Source organism: Aquarana catesbeiana, linkage group LG05 (assembly GCF_042186555.1).
Source record: "Aquarana catesbeiana isolate 2022-GZ linkage group LG05, ASM4218655v1, whole genome shotgun sequence".
NCBI classification, from domain to species: domain Eukaryota; kingdom Metazoa; phylum Chordata; class Amphibia; order Anura; family Ranidae; genus Aquarana; species Aquarana catesbeiana.
In genome coordinates this window covers 577,601,869-577,626,367 of record NC_133328.1, presented here as the reverse complement: position 1 = coordinate 577,626,367, position 24,499 = coordinate 577,601,869, and the positions used below count along the sequence as shown (strand labels likewise).

The 24,499-nt window shown below is 42.6% G+C and overlaps 1 protein-coding gene across 1 annotated transcript in view; it reads right to left on the bottom strand.

Moving 5' to 3' along the window:
• VPS13B (vacuolar protein sorting 13 homolog B) overlaps positions 1 to 24,499 on the bottom strand; it is a 1,301,055-nt gene that overhangs the window by 88,434 nt on the left and 1,188,122 nt on the right. Inside the window, exon 39 of the mRNA XM_073632833.1 lies at positions 17,155 to 17,356. Coding sequence (XP_073488934.1) covers positions 17,155 to 17,356 — 202 coding nt within the window. The remainder of the gene's footprint in view (positions 1 to 17,154; positions 17,357 to 24,499) is intronic.

Below are 24,499 nucleotides of genomic sequence, written 5' to 3'. Positions count from 1 at the left end.
GGGGCCAACACAGAGGCGGGTGGCAATGCAAGGGTGCAGGCACCAGAGCAGAGTAGTTGGGTGACAGGAAGGGTAGAGGGGAAAGTGCCAGGAAGGACGTTCCTGGGCTGGAACATTCCAATAAGTACGCCCTGTTGTGTGACGTTGGAATAACCAGTCAGGGACCAGCATTGCTGGAGCAGAGCGATGCCCCTAGCTGCCAGGGAAAAAACTCCTCCAGTGAGGGCGGGAACGAGGCAAAGGGTAAGGAAAGACTGATTCTGGTGGTAGGGGACTCAATTATTAGAAGGACAGAGATGGCTATCTGTCAAAAAGACCGTAAGCGCTGAACTGTATGTTGTTTACTGGGCGCTCGAGTTCAGTACATCACGGATCTGGTGGACAGAATTTTGGGAGGGGCTTAGGAGGACCCAGCTGTCATGATACACGTTGGCACCAATGACAAAGTCAGAAGAAGATGGAGAGTCCTAAAAAATGATTTTAGGGACCTAGGAGCTAAATTAAGGAATATTACCTCCAAGGTAGTATTCTCAGAAATACTACCGGTACCTCGAGCCACACCAGAGAGGCCACAGGAGATTAAGGAAATTAACAAGTGGCTGAGGAGCTGGTGTAGAAAGGAGGGGTTTGGGTTCCTGCAGATCTGGGCCGACTTCTCAGTCAGTTACCGGCTTTTTAGCAGGGACAGACTGCACCTAAATGGGGAGGGTGCAGCTCGCTGGGCGAGAATATGGCCGAAAAGTTAGAGGGGCTTTTAAACTAAGTAATGGTGGGAGGGTCCAAATGTAGAGAGCCAGCATGGAACAAGGTTCAGCGTGTAGTATTGGGGGCATTAGCGGTAGGGTGACTAGAATACCTAAACCCAAGGTAAGTAAGTTGACAAATCCATGTAGCCTCATAAAAAATAACAAGGAGATAGTATGTGACCGGACAAAACTACTAGGCTTGTACACTAATGCTAGAAGTCTGGCTAACAAGATGGGAGGACTGGAGCTGCTGATGTACGAGGAGGATTTAGATTTTGTGGGAATTTCAGAGACTTGGTTTGACAGCTCTCATGATTGGCTGGCAATCATTCAGGGGTATTCTCTATATCGCAAAGATAGGGAGGGTAAAAAAGGGGGAGGGGTATGCCTGTATATCAGGAATGATGTGCAAGTGAAAGTATGGGATGATATCACTAATGGTGCTAGGGAGGTGGAATCCTTATGAGGAGAGCTTCAAAGGGAGAAAACTAAGGGGAAAGTAATACTGGGCATATGCTATAGGCCCCCTAACCAGAGGGAGGAGGGGGAGGCAGACCTCCTATCACAGTTTGGAATGGCGGCAAGGATGGAAAGTGTCGTTATAATGGGGGATTTTAATTATCCAGATATAGACTGGGCAGAAAGAACCGTACATTCGTGTAAGGCTCGCCATTTCCTAAATGTCTTGCAGGACAATTTCATAGGTCAGAGGGTGAATGCACCAACAAGAAAAAGTGTTACTAGACCTAATGATTACTAACAATACAGACCTGATCGCAGACGTGGAGATACGGGGCAACATAGGAAACAGCAACCACAAGTCAATTCGTTTCAGTATAAATCACAGAAATAGGAAGTGCAAGAGTAATACAAAGACACTGAATTTCAAAATTCTGAGAATTGCGCTCTCTGCTAGATGATATTAAATGGGATAAAATCCTAGGAACAAATAACACAGAGGGAAAATGGGAGTGCTTTAAGAGCATACTAAATAAAGGTGGCCAGTGCATTCCAATGGGAAATAAATTTAAAAGAGCTAAAAAAATCCTGGGTGGCTCAACTCCAACGTAAAAATCCATATAAAAGCAAAAGAAAAGGCTTTTAAAAAATACAAGGCTGAGGAGTCATTGCCAGCATTCCAACTTTACAAAGAATGCAATTAGAAATATAGGGGTGCAATCAGGGCGGCTAAGATAGAACATAAAAAGCAGAAGTATATTATAGTGTATCAGTGGAGTGTGTTTGTTTAACAAGTACTCAAGTTAAACTGCACCAAACACCACTTCCCATTGATTAAAGTGCATCCACGTACACATTTCCACATCTTTATTACATTTTGTTAATAAACATCCCCCCATCATGTCTGGGAGGACAACAAGAAGAGGCAGACTTTCCCATGGCACTGTGAGGGGGCCAGCAGCGTATGTGTCCACAGCCTAAGGTGGACATGGTCAGTCCTCAGGCAGGGCATCATTTCCTCTGTTTAGTGATGTTGCCCATGCTATCCAGTCACAGCATGCAGAGGAGGTGGTGGACTGGCATCCTAAACCATCCTCATCCTCTGTCATCCAAGCAGAGACTAATGCGCAGTCCACTGCAGCTGCCAGAGTGGCTAAACCTGCCTCCTTGTCCACAACTATTCCAGCCATAGCTCCAGCATCAGGCATGGAGGAGTCAGCTGAGTTATTTGAACACAGCGTCAGCCACTTGCATTAACATAGCGGAGGAGAGTAAAAAAATCCCAAGAAATTCTTTAAATGTATAAATAGTAAGAAAGGGAGGCCAGAACATATTGGCCCATAAACGGTGATGAAGGGAATCTGGTTACAAAAGACAGAGAGATAGCAAAGGTTTTCAATATATTCTTCTCCTCAGTCTTCAAAAAAGAAACAGGGGGATACAGTAACCAAGACGGTAATGTTAACTTTCATAGCATGTCATAGCAAGCACCTTCATGGCTAACAAAGGACAGAATTAGAAATAGATTTGAAAAACTTAACATAAATAAGTCAGCGGAACCAGATGTCTTGCACCCAAGGTTCCTTAAGGAACTCAGTCAGGTGATAGCCAGACCATTGTTCCTAATTTTTGTGGACAGTTTACTGACTGGAATGGGCAGCTGATTAGAGAAAAGCCAACATAACACCAATATTTAACAAAGTGCAGAAATATATCCCTGGGAATTACAGGGCAGTTAGCCTAACATCAATAGTCTGTAAGCTATTGGAGGGGATGATAAGGGACTATATACAAGATTTCAGTAATGAAAAGGTATCATTAGCAGTAATCAGCATGGATTCACAAAGAATCATTCTTGCCAGACCAATCTATTAACCTTCTATGAAGAAGTGAGCTGCCATCAAGATAAAGGAAGGCCCGTAGATGTGGTGTATCTGGATTTTGCAAAGGCATTTGATACAGTTCCCCACAAACATTTACTGTACAAACGAAGGTCTGTCAGCATGGACCAAAGGGGGGGGAAGCACCCGGACTGAAAACTGGCTACAGGGTGATAATAAATGGGGAGCACTCGGAATGTTTTGGTGTGGAAATCAGGGTCCCCAAGAATCTGTCCTGGGACCAATCCTGTTTAATTTGTTCATAAACGATCTGGAGGATGGGATAAACAGTATAGGATAGATGATCCAAAGTTAAGCAGAACAATAACTTCTACACAGGATATGGAAACCTTGCAAGACGACCTAAACAAATTAATGGGGTGGGCAACTACATGGCAAATGAGGTTTAATGTTGAAAAATGTAAGGTAATGCATTTGGGTGCCAAAATATGCATGCAAGTTACTCGCTAGGGGGAGAACCTCTGGGGAAATTCAGGCTGGAAAAAGACCTGGGGGTCCTAGTAGATGACAGGCTCAGCAATGGCATGCAATGCCAGACTGCTGCAAGCAAAGACAACAGAATATGGGCATGCATTAAAAAGGGGATTCACTCCAGAGATAAAATGATAATTCTTCCACTCTACAAGACTCTGGTCCAGCTGCAGGAAGGATGTGCTGGAGCTGGAGAGAGTTCAGAGAAGAGCAACAAAGCTAATAATGGGACTGGAGGACCTTAGCTATGGAGAAAGGCTGCAAGCATTGAACTTATTCTGTCAGGAGAGGAGACGCTTGAAAGGGGATATGATATCAATGTACAAATACCATACTGGTGACCCTAGCCTAGGGAAAGAAAACATTTCAGTGAAAGGGAATTTAAAAAGACACACGGCCATTCACTAAAATTAGATTGCGTAGAGGGTTCTTTATTGTCAAAGTGGTAAGAATGTGGAATTCTCTTCCACAAGCAGTGGTATCAGCAGGGAGCATAGATAATTAAAAAAAGAAACAATTAGATGGGCACCTTAAGGACCACAACATACAGGGATATGCAATGTACTATTGACATAAACGCACACTCTCACACACACAGGTTGATCTGGATGGACTTGTGTCTTTTTTCAAACTCACCAATTATGTAACGAGCAGTAGCAGAGTCAGAAGACTCCAGCACATAGTATGTCTGAAATGAAAATAAACAAGTATGGACCCAGTGGTGATGGTTAAGACAAAAGGTAAGAGGAGTCTAAGGGTAGAAGACCCCATACTTACCAATCAGCCTGGCCAGATTACCAAATGCTGGCTTCCCAAAAGACCGCAATGAAAAATATCCAGCAAGGGAGCTGAGGAGGCAGAACCCAACCAGACTCCAACAGGGGACAACAGGGGACAACCAAAAGGCAAACACGGCATGGGTAGAGGTGTATTTCCCAGAAAGTCTCACAATGTCCATTGTGGATCTCAGCTAAAATATGAATATATATATATCTCTCAATAAATGTTGAAGTAGCAAAATAGGCGTAAAACAATATAGAATATATTGTATATATATATGTAGATATATACATATGAACCTAAAACCTGGTTCAATGTTGATACGGACTTGGAGACTAGGGAAGGTGAAAAAAGGTGTAACAATATATATAAAGTCATGTCAAGATAAACAAACACTACGAGTAGGAATGAAAATCCAACTCTGTGAGCGCATGTGAAAAGAGCCATATTGTGAAATATGCGCTTAAGTGTAGGGGATGAAACATTACCTAGATAGGGTGAAGAGATGAATTGATGGGATGCTTACCCACAGCCCAATTAGAGATACCGCCCATAGTGTGCCATCACAGGTGGCCCAGGGACCATCAGGCATGCACACCCCTAACTGGCGGCGAGCATTTGCAACGTTCTTGCACCCTGCCCCTCGTACATGGCGTTGGGGCATAGCCCTCCTGGGGGTACAAATTGGAGGTTTGACATGGCTGAGATTTCCTTTTCACTTGTCTCCACTCCACGGGCGGTAGCTCTAATTGGGCTGTGGGTGAGCATCCATCAATTCATCTCTTCACCCTATCTAGGTCATTTTTCATCCCCTACACTTGAGCGCATATTTCACAATACGGCTCTTTTCACATGCTCTCACAGAATTGGATTTTCATTTCTACTCATAGGGTTTGTTTATATTGACATCACTTTATAAATATTTTATACACCTTTTTTCCACCTTCCCTAGTCTCCAAGTCTGTATAAGCATTGAACCAGGTTTTAGGTTCATATGCATATAGATATATATATATATATATATATATATATATATATATACACACACACACACACGATATATTCATATTTTAGCTGACATCCACAATGGACATTGTGAGACTTTCCGTTAAATACACCTCTACCCATGCTGTGTTTGCCTTCCGGTTGTCCCCTGTTGGGGTCAGGTTGGCTTCTGCCTCCTCAGCTCCCTCGCTGGATATTTTTCATTGCCGTCCTTTGAGAAGCCAGCATTTGGTAATCTGGCCAGGCCGATTGGTAAGTATGGGGTCTTCTACCATTAGACCCCTCTTAGCTTTTGTCTTAACCATCACCACTGGGTCATACACTTGTTTATTATAATTTCAGATATACTACACACGCATAAACCCCTGAAGAAGCGAGCCTTGTCTCGCAAAATGTGTAGGGTTATAGTAGATGCTTGTGTTACTGCATTTTATATGTATTGTATGTCCATGACAATTTTTACATTGTACTGTACTATTTTATCAGCTTGACGCCCATCTATGCTATTTGTATGCATATGACATTTTTTATATAAATATTGAGACTATGTTTACTTCTGGTATGCTTAATGGCTATACGTATTCACCTCACTCAAAGTCCCAGGGCGACTTTTCTGTGTTCTGTTCGATAATAGAGGTAAAAGGCCAAGACAAGCTAAGTATAAACAGTTTGTCTCACTTTTTCAACTCAACAAAATGCTGTACAAAAAGTCAGTTACAAAAAAGCGCATGATGCATGTTTATATGTGTTGTGGTTTGAAAGGTTACCCATTCAATGGATTCGGATGGGAAGACATGCTGCACATTCAAAATGCAAGATTTTGGATTTTTGTATAATTTATTGCAACACATTAAGGGGAATTTTTTCAAAACTGGAGCAGCCAGAATCTGGAGCAGCTGTGCATAGTAACCAGTCAGCTTCTATCTCCTATTTTCAAAGCTTATCTGAGCAAGCTGAAGATAAAAGCTGATTGATCATCATGCCCAGCTGCTCCAGATTCTGACTACTCCAGGCTTGATAAATTTTCCCCAGTGTGTATAAGAGCATATGCTTCGTTTGAAAACATTACTTTCTGCATTTTGTCTGTGTTGCAAAATACAAGAAAAGGTATCACTGTTAAGGAGCCTGAATAAAGAAATACAATGGATAGTGGCGCAGGTTATAGTATATAGCATGAGATTAGAGTCCATACAAATGTCCTTTGAGCTGTTAAGCTCTGTGTGAGGAAACAGTCTATGCAGACAGGGCAGCCTTGCAGGGGGAGCCGAAGCAGACTCCAAACATGTAGAGAGAAACCAAACAGGAAGCAGGTGCATTAAAAACACTCACATTTAAGTTTCATTACTCAGGCATAGGATAGTCCGGTTACACCAACCTCCATCACAGCTTCAAGCAGAGGGGGTCACATCCTGTGAATCCGTCTCATGGCCGGCGTCCTGACCAGCAGGAATCTTCCAGCATGTGTGCAGAGTCCAACATGGGGCTTGGAGAGCAGCTGGTGGATTACAGGGAAGTCCAAAGAGAGGCTTGGAGAGCAGCTGGTGGATTACAGGGAAGCACTGGAACACAGCATGTGGCATGATGGTGTCACAGACAAAATGGCAACGCGTTTCTGAGCATGTGCACTAGGGGGATGTCTGTAGTGCGTGCTCCTTTCTCAAGCTGACAATTGTTTTTAATGCACTTGGTCTATTAAAACTATACAGTCTTAACTAAGAGGCACCTGCTTCCTGTTTGTTTTCTCTCAACGAGCCTAAATATACAGGGAACGCAATCAGCGTGAGTCCTACAGGTTGTACATTTAGCTTTAACCTCTGTATACCACTATCTGACATTGTATGCTTATCATGGTTCTGCTCCTCAGAGGCAAACTGGAGAATTTAGGACATTTTCAACAAAGTTTTTATTTTGGGTTTTGTTACAGCCATGTGGCTTTCCTATGCCTATCCTTCACCATTGTAGTACAAAGGTGGAGTGCACATATAGTGGTAAAAATAATTATTTGATACCCTGCAGATTTTGTAAGCTTACCCACTTACAAAGGAATGAACGGTCTATAATTATTTTCTGATGGGTGTATTTTGAATGAAAAAGACAGAATTATCAACCAAAAATCCAGAAAAAACACATGCTACAAATGTTATAAATTGAGTCGCAGTACACTGAGTAAAATAAGGATTTGATACCCATGGAAAACATGAAGGGATTTTGGTCCACTCTTTTTACAGATCTTCTCTAAATCCTTAAGGTTCCTTGGCAACTTAAATTTTCAGCTCCCTCCATACATTTTCTATAGAATTAAGGTCTGAATACTGGCTAGGCCACTCCCTGACCTTAATGTGTTTCTTCTTGAGCCACTCCTTTGTTGCCTTGGTGGTATGTTTTGGGTCATTGTCATGCTGGAAGACCCATCCATGACCCATCTTCAGTGTTTTGGCTGAGGGAAGGGGGTTCTCATTCAAGATTTTACAATACATGGCCGCATCTATTGGCCCCTCAATGCGGCAAAGTCAGTCTGTACCTTTAGCAGACAAACAGCCCCAAAGCATAATGTTTCCACCTCCATGCTTGACTGTAGGGATGGTGTTCCTAGGGTCATAGTCAGCATTTTTATTCCTCCAAACACGGCCTGTCAAGTTAATGCCAAAGAGCTCAATTTTGGTCTTATCTGAAAACAGCACTTTCTTCCAATCCTTCCCTGAATCATTTAGATATTAATTGGCAAAATTCAGGCAAGCCTGTACATGTGCCTTCTTAAGGAGGGGGACCTTGCGGGCGCTGCAGGATTTCAATCCATGGGCACGTATTGTATCACCAATGGTTTGTTTGGGAAATGTGGTCCCAACTGCCTTGAGATCATTCACAAGCTCCTCCTTCAATGTAGTTCTGGACTGATACCTCACTTTTCTCGTGATCATCCTTAGCCCATGAGGCGAAATTTCGCATTGAGTTCCAGACCGAGGGCGATTGATGGTCATTTGGTATTTCTTCCATTTGCAAATAATCGCTCCAACAGTTGTCTCTTTCTCACCAAGCTTCTTGCTGATGGTCTTGTAGCCCATTCTAGCCTTGTGCAGGTCTACAATCTTGTCCCTGATGTCCTTTGACATCTCTTTGGTCTTGCCCATGATGGGTTTGAATGGAAGAAAAAGATTCTGTAGACAGGTGTCTTTTATACACATAAGGCGTTCTTAAATTGACAGGACTAATCTGTATATCACATGAGCACATACTGTAGCCAGTCTGTGGGAACCAGAATTATTGTTGGCTGCTGGGGATCAAAGATTTATTTTACTCACTGAACGGCAACTCAATTTATAACATTTGTATCATCTGTTTTTCTGGATTTTTGGTTAATATTCTTTCTCCATCATTTAAAATAAACCTTTGATATAAATTTTAGACCGTTAATTTCTATGTAAGTGGGCAAACTCACAAAATCTGCAGGGGATTAACTAATCATTTTCCCCACTGTATAAATGAAGATAGCTTCATTCAGTGATGTGCTCCATGTGTTTGTTTTAGTCTGAAGCTGAAGTCGTTAATTTCCAAGCACCTCAATGTAAGTGTAGCCTTGAATGGATGGCATCAGGTCTCCCACAAGAGTTTTACAACTTTTTGGTACCCCAGCAAGAATGAGACCAATAAAGCAAGGGCCAGTAGGAGAAGGAACCAAGGAGTGTAGATCTTGTATTCAGCATTCCACACCAAAAACTATCGGTGGGTAGAGTCCACTAACCAAAATCCAACCAAACCAGAAATTTAAGTTAAAGGTAAAGATGTATCTAAATCATAAGGTTTGTTGTAGTTTTGGATAGAGTGTGGAAGTTTGCAAGCCTGTCATGTTTTTTATTGCTGATTATGTCCCCACTGGGGATAATTACTATCTCTATGTCCTGGTGACCAATGTCATAGGGACTAAAGTAAGGGGGGAAAAAAAATCAAAAATTTTTAGCTAGTACTAGAAAAAGGAGGAAAGGGACATTTTCAAGATGGTAGTTCCCTCACTTTGGAGAGATTTGTTCTCCCTTGCTGTTAAGTCTACAATAAATCTCCTCAATAACACACAAAAAAAACAAACAAACAACACAAGACAAACTTGTCCAAGACTAAAAAAAAAAAAGTTTTGTTTCAGATACACTTTAACCACTTGCCTACTGGGCACTTAAACCCCCTTCCTAACCAGACCAATTTTCAGCTTTCAGTGCTCTCACATTTTGAATGACAATTACTCAGTCATGCAACACTGCACCCATATGAATTTTTTGTCCTTTTTTTCCCACAAAAAGAGCTTTCTTTTGGTGGTATTTAATCACCTCTGGGTTTTTTATTTTTTGTGCTATAAAAGAAAAAAGACTGAAAATTCTGTAAAAAAATGCATTTTTCTTTGTTTCTGTTATAAAATTTTGCAAATTAGTACGGTAATTTTTCTTCATAAATTTTGGCCAAAATTTATACTGCTACATTTCTTTGGTAAAAATAACCCAAATCAGTGTATATTATTTGGTCTTTGTGAAAATTAGTCCACAAGCTATGGTGCCTATCTCTGTAAATTTATCACACCTGAAGTACTGATGGCCCATCTCATTCCTTGAGACCCTAACATGCCAGGAAAGTACAAACACCCCCCAAATGACCCCCCCTTTTTGGAAAGTAGACATTCCATGGTATTTAGTAAGAGGCATGGTGAGTTTTTTGAAGTTGTCATTTTTTTCCCACAATTCTTTGCAAAATCAAGATTTTTTTTCTTTTTTTTCCACAAAATTGTCATATTATCAGGTTATTTCTCACACACAGCATATGCATACCACAAATTACACCCCAAAACACATTCTGCTATTACTCCTGAGTATGGCGATAATACATGTGAGACACTTTTACACAGCGTGGCCACATACAGAGGCGCAACATGCAGAGGCGCAACATGCAGGAAGCACCTTGAGGCGTTCTGGAGCATAAATTACACTAATTTCCTGATTACCTCATACACTTTTGAAGGCCCTGGAGCACCAGGACAATGGAAACGCCCCCAAAATGAACCCATTTTGGAAAGAAAACACCCCTACATATAATCTATGAGGCATATCAAGTCTTTTGAACATGTATTTTTTTTCTACAAATTTTTGGAAAATGTGGAAAGAAAATGACAACGCATTTTTTTTAACACAAAGTTGTCCATTCATACAATATTTCTAACACATAGCATGTACATACCAAAAATGACACCCCAAAATAGATTCTCCTACTCCTCCTGAGTATGGCGACACCATATGGGTGAGACTTTTTCACAGCCTGACCACATACAGAGTACGGCTGGGTATCGCCGAGTATGGCTGAGCATGGCTGGGTACAGCTGAGTATGGCTGGGGGTGGATGGGATGGCTGAGCATGGATAGATGAGTATTGCTGAGTATGGATGGCTGAGCATGGATGGGTGGATAAGTATGACAGAGGGATGGCTGAGCATGGATGGATGGATGGCTGAGCATGGATGGATGGATGGCTGAGCATGGATGGCGGGATGGATGAGTATGGATGACGGGATGGATGAGTATGGATGGAGGGATGGCCGAGTATGGATGGAGGGATGGCCGAGTATGGATGGCGGGATGGCCGTGTATGGATGGCGGGATGGCCGAGTATGGATGGCGGGATGGCCGAGTATGGATGGAGGGATGGCTGAGTATGGATAGCGGGATGGCCGAGTATGGATGGCGGGATGGCAGAGTATGGATGGCGGGATGGCAGAGTATGGATGGCGGGATGGATGAGTATGGATGGCGGGATGGATGAGTATGGATGGCGGGATGGATGAGTATGGATGGCAGGATGGATGAGTATTGATGGCTGAGTATAGATGGCTGGATGGATGAGATGGATGGAGGGATGGATGAGTATGGATGGCGAGTATGGATGGCGGAATGGCCGAGTATTGATGGCGCGATGGCCGAGTATAGATGGCGGGATGGCCGAGTATGGATGGCGGGATGGCCGAGTATGGATGGCGGGATGGCCGAGTATGGATGGCGGGATGGCCGAGTATGGATGGCGGGATGGCCGAGTATGGATGACGGGATGGATGAGTATGGATGGCGGGATGGATGAGTATGGATGGCAGGATGGATGAGTATGGATGGCAGGATGGATGAGTATGGATGGCAGGATGGATGAGTATTGATGGCTGAGCATGGATGGATGAGTATTGACGGCTGAGTAATAGAGGGGTGGTTCAGCATGGATGGATGAGTATTGATGTCTGAGTAATAGAGGGATGGCTGAGCATGGATGGATGAGTATTGATGTCTGAGTAATAGAGGGATGGCTGAGCATGGATAGATGAGTATTGCTGAGTATGGATGGCTGAGCATGGATGGGTGGATAAGTATGACAGAGGGATGGCTGAGCATGGATGGCAGGATGGATGAGTATGGATGACGGGATGGATGAGTATAGATGACGGGATGGATGAGTATGGATGGCGGGATGGATGAGTATGGATGGCGGGATGGATGAGTATGGATGGTGGGATGGATGAGTATGGATGGAGGGATGGCTGAGTATGGATGGTGGGATGGCCGAGTATGGATGGAGGGATGGCTGAGTATGGATAGCGGGATGGCCGAGTATGGATGGAGGGATGGCTGAATATGGATGTAGGGATGGATGAGTATGGATGGGGGATGGATGAGTATTGATGGCTGAGTATGGATGGCGGGATGGCTGAGTATGGATGGCTGGATGGATGAGTATGGATGGAGGGATGGCTGAGTATGGATGGAGGGATGGTTGAGTATGGATGGCGAGTATGGATGGCGGAATGGCTGAGTATTGATGGCGGGATGGCCGAGTATAGATGGCGGGATGGCCGAGTATGGATGGCGCTGTGGCCGAGTATGGATGGCGCTGTGGCCGAGTATGGATGGCGGAATGGATGAGTATGGATGGCGGAATGGATGAGTATGGATGGCGGAATGGATGAGTATGGATGGCGGGATGGATGAGTATGGATGGAGGGATGGATGAGTATTGATGGCTGAGCATGGATGGATGAGTATTGATGGCTGAGTAATAGAGGGGTGGTTCAGCATGGATGGATGGATGGCTGGGATGAGTGCTGCAATTGTAACAGAGCAGCACTGTGGGCACTACACACCCAGCCCACAGAGCTGCTGCATCTGATCTCTCCCTTCTCTGCTCACATTGGACGGAGAGGGGAGAGAGGAACCGGATATCATGTCGGTTTGTTTACATGTGATCGCACCGTTATTTGACGGCGCGATCACGTGGTAAACGGCCGCTGTCAGTGGCCATTTACCGTGATCCGTGATGCGCCGGGTCCTCTTGGCCCGTCGGTCACAGATGCTCCCGCGTGCGCCATTCTGGGAGGATGTCATAGTACGCCCTCCCAGAGTTATCGAACCGCCCTGTAGCCATCATTCGGCTATGGGCCGGTTGTTAAGTGGTTAAATTAGCCTTGGAAAACCCATGTAGCCCCAAAGTTGACCAGCCACTATCTCCTATTGCTCGAGTTAAAACAAATCTAAGGATATCCCGACAATGTTTTTTTTTTTTTTTTTTTTACTGTTCTAAAAAATACATTGGGACTTCTTAGTACAATACATTACATATGTATTACATATTTTAAGTCTCAAATTTTAAGTCACAAAATAACAGCTAATGACAACTTTTTATGTACAGGCATCCCAATATAGGGATTAGCTACTAATGATAGCGTTATCATTATGCGATATTAACATTCAGAACTGAACCTGAAGTTTGTCTGCTATGATCCATTTAAAAGGTACTGATGTCTATTAATAAATAATTTATCACATTAGTTTGTAGTTCTTTCTTTTGTGCTATGCTATACCTACGGTGTTGAAATCATATAAAAACAAAGTAGCAATTTAGCAAACAGCTGCCCATTGACCAAGACCTAACCTCTGACCTGAAAAGTTCAAGACTCAACACACCACTGAAGTGTTAAGGAGCAGACACAGATAACTGATCTCTATATTAACAATCTACTCTTTCAGTAGCTGGGGAGTAGCTACTCTTGACAGAAGGAAAGGGGAGGGGGGCGGATTCTGCTATTAATTACAACCACTTCCAAACATGTTTTTCTTTAAGGATTGATAGGTATATCAATATTTTTAATGAAATGCTAAATGAGGGTCTTGTTGTTGCATTTCTCACTGTCTGAATATGGCAAATCTGAATGTCCACAAAGAATGTCAATTTGGCTATAAGGAAAATAATGGCTCTTATACTAAATAGCATATCAGTATCAGAAGTAAGTGGTGATATGGAAACAGTCACTGAACATTTACTTCATCTTCTCCCTAAAAACAGTAAACTTAAAGTGGTTGTAAAAAGCACAAGGTTTTTTACCTTCATACATTCTATGCATGAAGGCAAAAAAATCTTCTGTGTGCAGCAGCCCCCCAGCCACCCCTAAGACTTACCTGAGCCCCTCTCGATTCAGCAATGTCCATGAGAGCCTTGCCTCTCCAGGGACTCACACTCCATATGCTCCTGCTGCTGTCAATCACAGTAAGTGAGCCAATCGGGGGGGGGGGCAGCTGCAGCTCCATGTGTGAATGGACACTTAGAGCTCTTAGACCTGAGGGTCGGGTATGCGCCTGCTTGGGTGCCCCTAGAGAGCCGGCAGGGCCCTAGAAGAGGAGGATCTGGGCTGTAAGTATAACATGTCTGTTATTTAAAAAAAAACAAGCAAAAAAAAAAAAACAAGACTTTACTCTTGCTTTAAGCTGGCCGTAGGCTACCGGGTTTTCAAGAGACCAGCAGTATGAAAATGTATATAAGTACATTCAATGACTTGACAAATGCCCTTTGAAAGTCCTTAAAAATAGGTTTGCATTTACCATTTTATTTTGGAGTGAATGGACTTTCCTCAACGAATACCACATTTGAGTTCATTCGAGAATTTTTTTCCATTCTTCTCCTTTGAATATTCTTATCACTGCAGTCAAAAACTAATATTGACTTGACCCCACTAACCATTAGAAAACTGGACAAACGTTTTTAAAATGAACGTCTGCTTTAACCAGGTAATGAATTCATGTACTGTAGCAACATGAAATAAAGGCTCATCTAATGGCTCATTTACACTTCTAGTTGTGTGGGGGGGGGGGGGGGGGGGGGTGAGGGGGTGCGTTAAAACCAAGCTGCGAAGGCTGAGGTCAGCGGTGTACACATGCTGCAGCCACAATGCTTTGCTTTGGCATTTAGGGTGTTAAAATAAGGTGTGAGAAGGCATCAAATCGCCTAAATACACAGATGAATAGACATCTGAGAGTTGTATTACCTACCAAAAGAATTGTATTTCTGTTCAAACTTGAGATTTACACAGCTCTGCCAGACTGCACAGATAACCCAAACACCTGAATTTCCTCTACCGCAGTTAAAGCGGAGCTCCACCCAGAAAGGGGAAGCTCTGCTTGTTTGCTCCCCCCCTCCTCTGCCACATCTGGCACCTTTTGGGGGGGCAGGGGAGTAGGTACCTTGTTTTGACAGGTACCCTTTCCCGCCAATTCTGTGTGACTTTGCCATGGTAAAGTCACCTGGAAGTTCGGCCCCCTCCTCCTTCCCCCGCCGTCGGGCCATTTACAAAGCGCATTTGCAGTAGGGAGCTGGCTGTGAAGTAGCAAAGCTTCACTGCCGAGCTCCCTAAAAAGAAATGGCAGCGCCCGAGAGCTGATTGAAAAATCAGCTGGGATGAAGACACCGCTGGATACGTGGACAGGTAAGTGTCCTAATCATAAAAGTCAGCAGCTACAGTAGCTGCTAACTTTTATTTTTTTCAGAAGGACCCTGGAGCTCCACTTTAAATACAACCAGGTCCTGTCTTCCCTCCAGCACATGATTGTACACTGAAGGAGCAGCAGCAGACTGATGAGCTAATTTCTGTCACTCTACTCGCTCCTACTATGATATGTCTCTTATTAGCACATGGGCACTGCAGAAACCCTGGTTAGTTCCTGGTGTGCTTCTACCTCTTCCAGTCTGAGTTTGCTGCACATGAGACTGCAAGAGGCTGACACCAAGTAAAATTCAGTTACTTGCATTAGGTTCTTCTAAAAGTACACTTAATCATTGTTTAAATCTACCTTGAATTCAGCTCTAAATATTTTGTTTATGCCACACCTAAGTACCACTCTTCTTACAAATGCTGGTGTAATAAATAATTGTAATCACAAGGAAAAAAACATGTGAAAAACTATGCACTATGCTCATGATGGACACTTTGCACCTGAGTAAAGCATCCTGATGATTTTGACGCATTTTCTTCTGGTGTATTTTTTTTGTATAATCTCTTTTTTAAATTTTTTGGTACATAAGAACATACAATATAAAGATGATGAGAAAAGGAGTATTGTCGATCATTTCTGTGATGGGACATGCATAACAGTATTCAATATGTACACATGTGAAAAAAAAAAAAAAAAATAGAAATTACATTTGGAAAGTAAACACAGTGACTGCTAGTCACCACCAACGGTGACGGAACGTCAAACCTATATCCGTACAAGTGCACATTGAAGTACAAAGTTCAAAGCTAATGATCTCATCATTTCAAAGGTTGCAGCTAATCAGCGTAGCTACACAAAATAGGCCATGAGCAAGGCCCTCCTAACTATCTTGTCTTGAATTGTATTGTAACTGTACTTTCTGAACGAGCACCTGGGAGCTCTGCTATCTATGTGGTGTATGGGTAGTAGCACTGACTTTTCTGTTTATACTTTGTACTGTACTGTACTGTACTGTCTCTGTATCGTGAAGTGCAGCACAAACTGTTAACACTACATAAATCCTGTATAAAGTGTCTGCATTTGGTGATATCAACAATAGTGCAACAAATACTTTGCATATGGCCCACTAATGACTGTATTGGGAGGCTGGTAGTGAGTGGGGAGGTTTCAATTTTTTTATGTTAATTTCTGCTAAAAAATCCAAGATCACAAAGGATAATCTGGCTCCATGTGGTACTACCTCATAGGCAAAAGTAGAATATTGCTCCAATGTGCACTGGACGTAGATGTACATGTCCAACCTAGAGGCCTGTTTAATAGTCTGATTCTTCTATCATGTAAAAAAGAAATCTAGCAATAGTTGAATCTAAACTGATTTACTAGAACATAACCCAATACATTATCAGAAAAACAAAGAGGCAAGAAAAGGTTACTATAACATTTAAAAAAATAAAAGCCATGCCTTCATTTCAGCATATCAAAGGTGTCAATGGCAGAGAGGGCACAGACACAGCACACTGACTTTCAGTTATCTTAAAGTGGTTGTAAAGGTAGGAGTTTTTTTTACCTTAATGCATTCTCTACCCCTAAATACTTACCTGAGCCCAATCTCAATCCAGCACTGTGCCCAAGAGCAGCAGCACTGCTCTCTCCCAGCAGTGGGAGCCACCGGCAGATAGGTTTATCCAAAACTGGCTGGAGCCAGCTCAGCCTGAGACTTAGAGGGAGAGTTATTAAAACTGGAACACTCAGAATCTGGTGCAGCTATGCATTATGCATAGTAACCAATCAGCTTCTAACTTCCAATTCTTCAATTAAGCTTTGACAATAAAACCTGGAAGCTTATTGGTTTCTATGCAGAGTTGCACCTGATTTTGCACACTTAAGTTTTATTAAATCCTCCTTGTTTTATTATATAATTAAGGAAATTATATCAAACATTGGTTTATATGCCTAAAAGCTTTAAAAATAATAAAACTGACAGACTGTTATACATTCCAGTGTGAAGAAGGCATTTACCTTGAAATTGGGAGGAATGATGGTTTTTCCAGCAGGGATTTGAAGAATGATATTCTCGCCCTCAAATAACCAAAGGTCCCATCTGGATTGGTTGATGAGGAGAGCCCATGGGAGCAGCTCAATCAACAGGGTCTTGAGATGGGGCTTCCAGAGGGAAAGCTTTACCCGCATTGGGCTGTCCCACTGAGTCAGGTGCTCCCCACTGTAAAAGCAAAAGTGTCAGCATTATTTGGAAAGCCAGGTTAAAACAACAAAATTAAGTAATACAGTTAAAATAATAATAAAACAAAAATACCTGCTTTAAGTTAATTTTCTCTGAGAAAAATAACATTTCCACAAGGAACTGCTTTCATTTAAGTTGATTATAAAGGCTACTCTTATCCACTAGTCCTGGGTTTCCTGGCTTCGGGCAGCTAATCGGGTGGTCAGAACACAGGAATAAAGTGGCTAGATCTGAGCATTGCTGAACTTGTTCATGTGTTTCTGTTGTTTTTTTACCATATATATATATATATATATATATATATATATATATATATATATATATAGATCGATATCTTTATATAGATATATATCTATATATATTCATACAAACATGAGCCTCCCAACACTGGCATAATATTTGCAGGTGTGCCTGCAATAGATATTTCTTAAGTTTCACTGTAACAAGTTAAGTGCCAAACCAGGAGGGAGCTTTTTCTTTTCAAAAAAAGTTGTAAACTGCTTAAGAAACAGTGCAAATACAGGTACAATTAGCAAATACATGTGCTTTAATTGCATAGCACTGACATGTAGTTGGTACAAAAAGGAAACAAAGTGCACTAATGTGCTAGAATAAATACAAACAATGAAAATATAATATAATTAAAAGCATGGATTTATTATATTTATGAATGTACTGAAAATGCCTTAATAAATATTACTGCACAGCCAGATGTACACCGTTTCCCTCAAGTTTCAATCCCATTGAAAAACGTATTCATTCTATTTTATGCAATTTCTAGCATGTTGCTATGTTATTTAGTGATGTTGCATTGAACAGCTTTTGCTCAACAAATGAATTCAGTGGTTGCAAGGAGCATATGTAAGAGAAGCAAATGTTTCCTTTGTCTTTGCAAGTACCTGAAAGACGAAGTGTTATACTATTTTGTCAGAGAGAAGAGCTGAGTCAAATATCTCCTAATTTAAAAAATCTCCAATTTCAAAGCTAAACACAAGAGGACAAGCACTGACACAATTAATCCTGCACCTCACTTAACCAACAGGAAGGTGGCGCTGCTGCTTTTGCCGTTTACAGATTTCATGAAACACTAAACCTTGTTCAGATATCCTATATATTTCCTTATAAATGCTAAGCTAACCCGTATAGGTGCTACATGTTAAATATTTATTTCCTATTTTTATTTTTTTATTAAATTAATGACACACTTGTTATTATTCTTGAATTTGGATACATGAATGCTTATTGTAATCAAGTTCTACCTGTTGTACTGAGAAACTGCAAACCCCAAGACCAGCAAATCTTCAAAAGCTGGAGGAAGCAGGTGAAACATGCTCATTTAATAGTATGATCTATCCTAAGCAGTTCTTTGGAAATACCTTATAAATGGCAACTCCAGCAAAATAGCTAAAACACGTCTGAATGACATGCACATGATTATTATATATTTGCAAAATGACTTGAGTTACCTCTGCTGCAACATATTGCAGATAGCAGGAGGGTGGCAACACTTTTTAAAGCCTGCAATACTATTCTGTTGAATTTATTGCTGACCACACGTTTCAGTTTTTTTACTTGATCAATGCAAGATTCAATCAAACTGATTATATGAGCAAATTATGAGATTACATGGGTGGAAACAGAGTTAAGTTAAAGTGGTTGTAAAACCCATTCATGAAAGTTGAACTAAGCAAATATACAGGTGCATCTCATAAAATTAGAATATCATCAAAAAGTTAATTTATTTCAGTAATTAAATTCAAAAAATTGAAACTCATATATTTTATATACAGTGGGGACGGAAAGTATTCAGACCCCCTTAAATTTTTCACTCTTTGTTATATTGCAGCCATTTGCTAAAATCATTTAAGTTCATTTTTTTTCCTCATTAATGTACACACAGCACCCCATATTGACAGAAAAACACAGAATTTTGACATTTTTGCAGATTTATTAAAAAAAAAGAAAAACTGAAATATCACATGGTCCTAAGTATTCAGACCCTTTGCTGTGACACTGATATATTTAACTCAGGTGCTGTCCATTTCTTCTGATCATCCTTGAGATGGTTCTACACCTTCATTTGAGTCCAGCTGTGTTTGATTATACTGATTGGACTTGATTAGGAAAGCCACACACCTGTCTATATAAGACCTTACAGCTCACAGTGCATGTCAGAGCAAATGAGAATCATGAGGTCAAAGGAACTGCCTGAAGAGCTGTGGAAAGGCACAGATCTGGCCAAGGTTACAAAAAAATTTCTGCTGCACTTAAAGTTCCTAAGAGCACAGTAGCCTCCATAATCCTTAAATAGAAGACATTTGGGACGACCAGAACCCTTCCTAGAGCTGGCCGTCCGGCCAAACTGAGCTATCGGGGGGAGAAGAGCCTTGGTGAGAGAGGTAAAGAAGAACCCAAAGATCACTGTGGCTGAGCTCCAGAGATGCAGTCAGGAGATGGGAGAAAGTCAACCTTCACCGCAGCCCTCCACCAGTCGGGGCTTTATGGCAGAGTGGCCCGACGGTAGCCTCTCCTAAGTGCAAGACACATGAAAGACCGCATGGAGTTTGCTAAAAAAACACCTGAAGGACTCCAAGATGGTGAGAAATAAGATCCTCTGGTCTGATGAGACCAAGATAGAACTTTTTGGCCTTAATTCTAAGCGGTATGTGTGGAGAAAAACAGGCACTGCTCATCACCTGTCCAATACAGTCCCAACAGTGAAGCATGGTGTTGGCAGCATCATGCTGTGGGGGTGTTTTTCAGCTGCAGGGACAGGACGACTGGTTGCAATCGAGGGAGAGATGAATGCTGCCAAGTACAGGGATATCCTGGACGAAAACTTTCTCCAGAGTGCTCAGGACCTCAGACTGGGCCGAAGGTTTACCTTCCAACTAGACAATGACCCTAAGCACACAGTTAAGCTAACGAAGGAGTGGCTTCACAACAACCCCATGACTGTTCTTGAATGGCCCAGCCAGAGCCCTGACTTAAACCCAATTGAGCATCTCTGGAGAGACCTAAAAATGGCTGTCCACCAACGTTTACCATCCATCCTGACAGAACTGGAGAGGATCTGCAAGGAGGAATGGCAGAGGATCCCCAAATCCAGGTGTGAAAAACTTGTTGCATCTTTCCCAAAAAGACTCATGGCTGTATTAGATCAAAAGGGTGCTTCTACTAAATACTGAGCAAAGGGTCTGAATACTTAGGACCATGTGATATTTCAGTTTTTCTTTTTTAATAAATCTGCAAAAATGTCAACAATTCTGTGTTTTTCTGTCAATATGGGGTGCTGTGTGTACATTAATGAGGAAAAAAAATGAACTTAAATGATTTTAGCAAATGGCTGCAATATAATAAAGAGTGAAAAATTTAAGGGGGTCTGAATACTTTCCGTCCCCACTGTAGATGCGTTACACACAGAGTGATATATTTCAAGCATTTCTTTCTTTTAAAGGATTTTTAATACAGAAATGTTGGCTTACTGAAAAGCATGTTCATACACGGTATAGTATGCACTCAATACTTGGTCGGGGCTCCTTTTGCATGAATTACTGCATCAATGCATCAGTGATAGCCAGCGCGGAAGATATTCCAGAGGGTAGTATTGGGGGCATTAGTGGTAGGTTACCAAAGCACAAAAACACAAGGTGAGTATAGTAGCAAGTCCTAGTTGCAATCTTGAAACACCCAATACGAGGACAATATGCGACCGGTCTAAACTATGTGGCATGTTCACCAATGCCAGGAGCATGGCGGACAAGATGGGTGAACTAGAGATACTGTTGTACAAGGAGGATTTGGATTTTGTGGGAATTTCAGAGACCTGGTTCAACAGCTCTCATGATTGGCTGGCAAACATTCAAGGGTATACCGTATACCGCAAGGATAGAGAGGGTAAAAAAGGGGGAGGGGTATGCCTATATATCAAGAATAATGTACAAGTGAATGTGAGAGATGACATCACTGAGGGGGCTAGGAAGGAGGTGGAATCTTTATGGGTAGAGCTCCAAAGGGATGAAGCTAAGGGGAAAATAATACTGGGAGTATGCTATAGGCCCCCTAACCTGAGGGAGGAAGTGGAGACGGATCTCCTATCACAAATTGGATTAGCAGCAAGGATGGGAAGTGTTATCATAATGGGGGATTTTAATTATCCAGACATAGACTGGGCAGAGGGAACCGCGCATTCATTTAAGGCTTGCCAGTTCCTTAGTGTCTTGTAGGACAATTTTATGGGTCAGATGGTAGACGCACCAACTAGAAATAAAACATTACTACTACCTCCAACTTGTTGCAATTGAGCTGCCAGGAAGTAGCCTCGTGGATCTGGTACCGCCAAGCCTCCTTTCACCTCTGGTCGCCGTAGCGTCCCCAACTCGATCCTAGCCACCCCCTTCTTCCAGATAAGCTCTCTGAACATACTGTCCATTTTTTTGAACCAATGCTTGGGGATCCAAACAGGAGAGTTCTGCAGGACGTATAAGATTTGAGGTAGCCAGACCATTTTAATCAGATTGCAGCGCCCGGCGACCGAGAGGGGTAGGCGTCTCCATACTTGACACTTCTGCTTCAGCTTTTTCATCAATTGAACTAGATTTCCGGATATATACTGGCCTGGGTCTCTAGATATATTAATCCCCAAGTATTTCATTTGCCTGACCACTTGGACTTGGGATGCCTGGTGAGGGAGAGGCTCACTCAGGGCGTCAATAGGCAGAATCACTGATTTCTCCCAATTGATCAGTAGCCCAGAGAAGACCCCAAACTCCCTCACTATCCTCATAGCTGTTTCCAGTGAATCCTGCGTATCCGCCAAAAATAACAAAATATCGTCGGCATACAAGGCCACTTTGTCCACCCCTCTCCTCCTCTTAAATCCCTGTATGCCCTGTGCCATCCTCAGAGCAACCGCCAAGGGCTCAATTGCCAGTGCAAAGAGCAGGGGGGACAAAGGACACCCCTGTCTCGTACCCCTGCTCAGCTGAAACCACTCCGAGCACTGCCCGTTGATTTTCACCTTGGCCCTTGGCTCGCTATATAGCAATCTTAGCCACCGAGCAAACCCGGGGCTAAGCTGGTATTCCGCCAGTACCTTCCATAAATAATGCCATTCCAAGGAATCGAAGGCCTTGGCTGCGTCTAGCGAAAGAATTGCTCTCCTACCGCTATTTTCTATGGGGATTTGCATATTGAGGTATACCCGTCTTATATTCGTGCTTGTAGATCTGTCTGTGATGAACCCGGTCTGGTCTGTGTGTATTAATTTAGGGATTATCTTATTCAGCCTTGCAGCTAGTACTTTGGCCAGGATCTTTACGTCCGAACACAAGAGCGAGATGGGCCTGTATGAAGACATATCTATTGGATTCTTCCCTTCTTTCAACAAAAGTATTACTATGGCTTCTGCCATAGAGGGGGGCAGAGCCTCCTCCTCCCTAGCCCCATTGAATACCTCCAGTAATAAGTGTAACAGTACCTCCCCATATTTTTTATATAATTCTATGGGCAGGCCGTCCGGGCCCGGGGACTTTTGAGCCGCCATATCTCCAACAGCCCTCTGCAATTCTTTAAGGGTCAATGGGGCACCCAGCATTTCCCGATCCTCCTCTGATACCGGGATTATCCCCAGCCCCTCAAAGAAGCCCTGCATTTCTCCCTCTACATTTACCCTGGAGGAGCTATATAACTTCTCAAAGTATGTCTTGAATTCGTCTACTATATCCGGGGTGTTTTTTCTTATTTCTCCTTCCCTCCCTTTAATTGCCGGCACTGCACTCGGGGGGCCATTTGCCTTAATTATCAGAGACAGAGCTTTCCCAATTCTCTCTCCTTCTCCAAAAAAGCTCCGTTTCTGAAAGGATCTAATCTTTTCTGTCTTCTCTCGGAGTACCCTACTATACTCTTCTTGCCTCCTCACCCAGCACTCATAATTAGCTTGGGATGGTGTTACTACGAAGTGCGCCTCTGACAGTCTTGCATTTTCTTTAGCTCCCATTTCCTCGGCTTGTGACTGTTTCTTAACATAAGCAATTCTCTGGATTAAAGCTCCTCGGAGATATGCCTTCAAGGAGTCCCAGACCACCCTCAGTGGAGCCGATCCTAAGTTCAGGAGCTGGTAGAGGAGTATGCGATCTCCAACAGGTCATTTTACAGATATCTGCAACTCAGGCATGCCCTGGAGGCTCAATTTGGGAAGGAAGCGCCAGTGTGGTGCGAAATGACCTCTTTGAGAAAGCTGATCGATGCAGGATCCACAAAGGGTTTGATTTCAGACATGTATGGATGCCTGAAAGCAGCAGCCCAGGAAGGCCTGGTTAAAAAGAAAAACAGGGCTAGATGGGAAAAAGATGTGGGAACACTGTCTGATGATCAATGGGATCAAGTCTTGGCGTCGGGTCCCAGGGTCACTCTCTCTCCTTCACAAGTGATGTCTCACCTGTATTTATCATATAGAGCATATTATACACCCCTGAAATTATTCAAGTGGGGCAAGAGACCTGACGCGAAATGTCAAAGATGTAGAGGGGGACATGGGGATTTGATCCACATGTTCTGGCGATGCCCCAAGCTGCATAGATATTGGAAAGGGGTAGTGGAGAAAATAAATTTAGTGTTTGGGACATCGCTGAGGTTGGAGGCGAGGGAGTGCCTGCTGGGATTGACAGGGGAGGGAGGGACCTCAAAGGACATACAGACGGCAAGAGTTAGATGCTTGTTTCAGGGAAGAAAGCTTATCGCACAGCACTGGCAAAGGAAGGAGGCTCCGACAGTGATAGAATGGGAAAATGCAGTAAGGGAAGTGATTTGTAGGGAAAAGTATATCTATAAGAAAAGGGGCAATTATAAGAAATTTGAAAAAATATGGAAAGCATGGTTGGATTGGGATAGAGCTGGATCAGAGGTGGGGTGAGGATGATATGGGATAAGAGTGGTGTAGGGTATGTGTGAGGATGTATGACGGGTGAGGGGAGGAGAAGGGGGGGGGAGGAAAAAGAGGGGAAAATGAAGAAACTATTTCTATCTTTCCCTCTTTGAAGGTTACAGCTTATGGGTATCTTGAATTGGTACATACTAGATGCAGAAAAATTTATGGGAATAATGGATGATTTTAATGAGCTG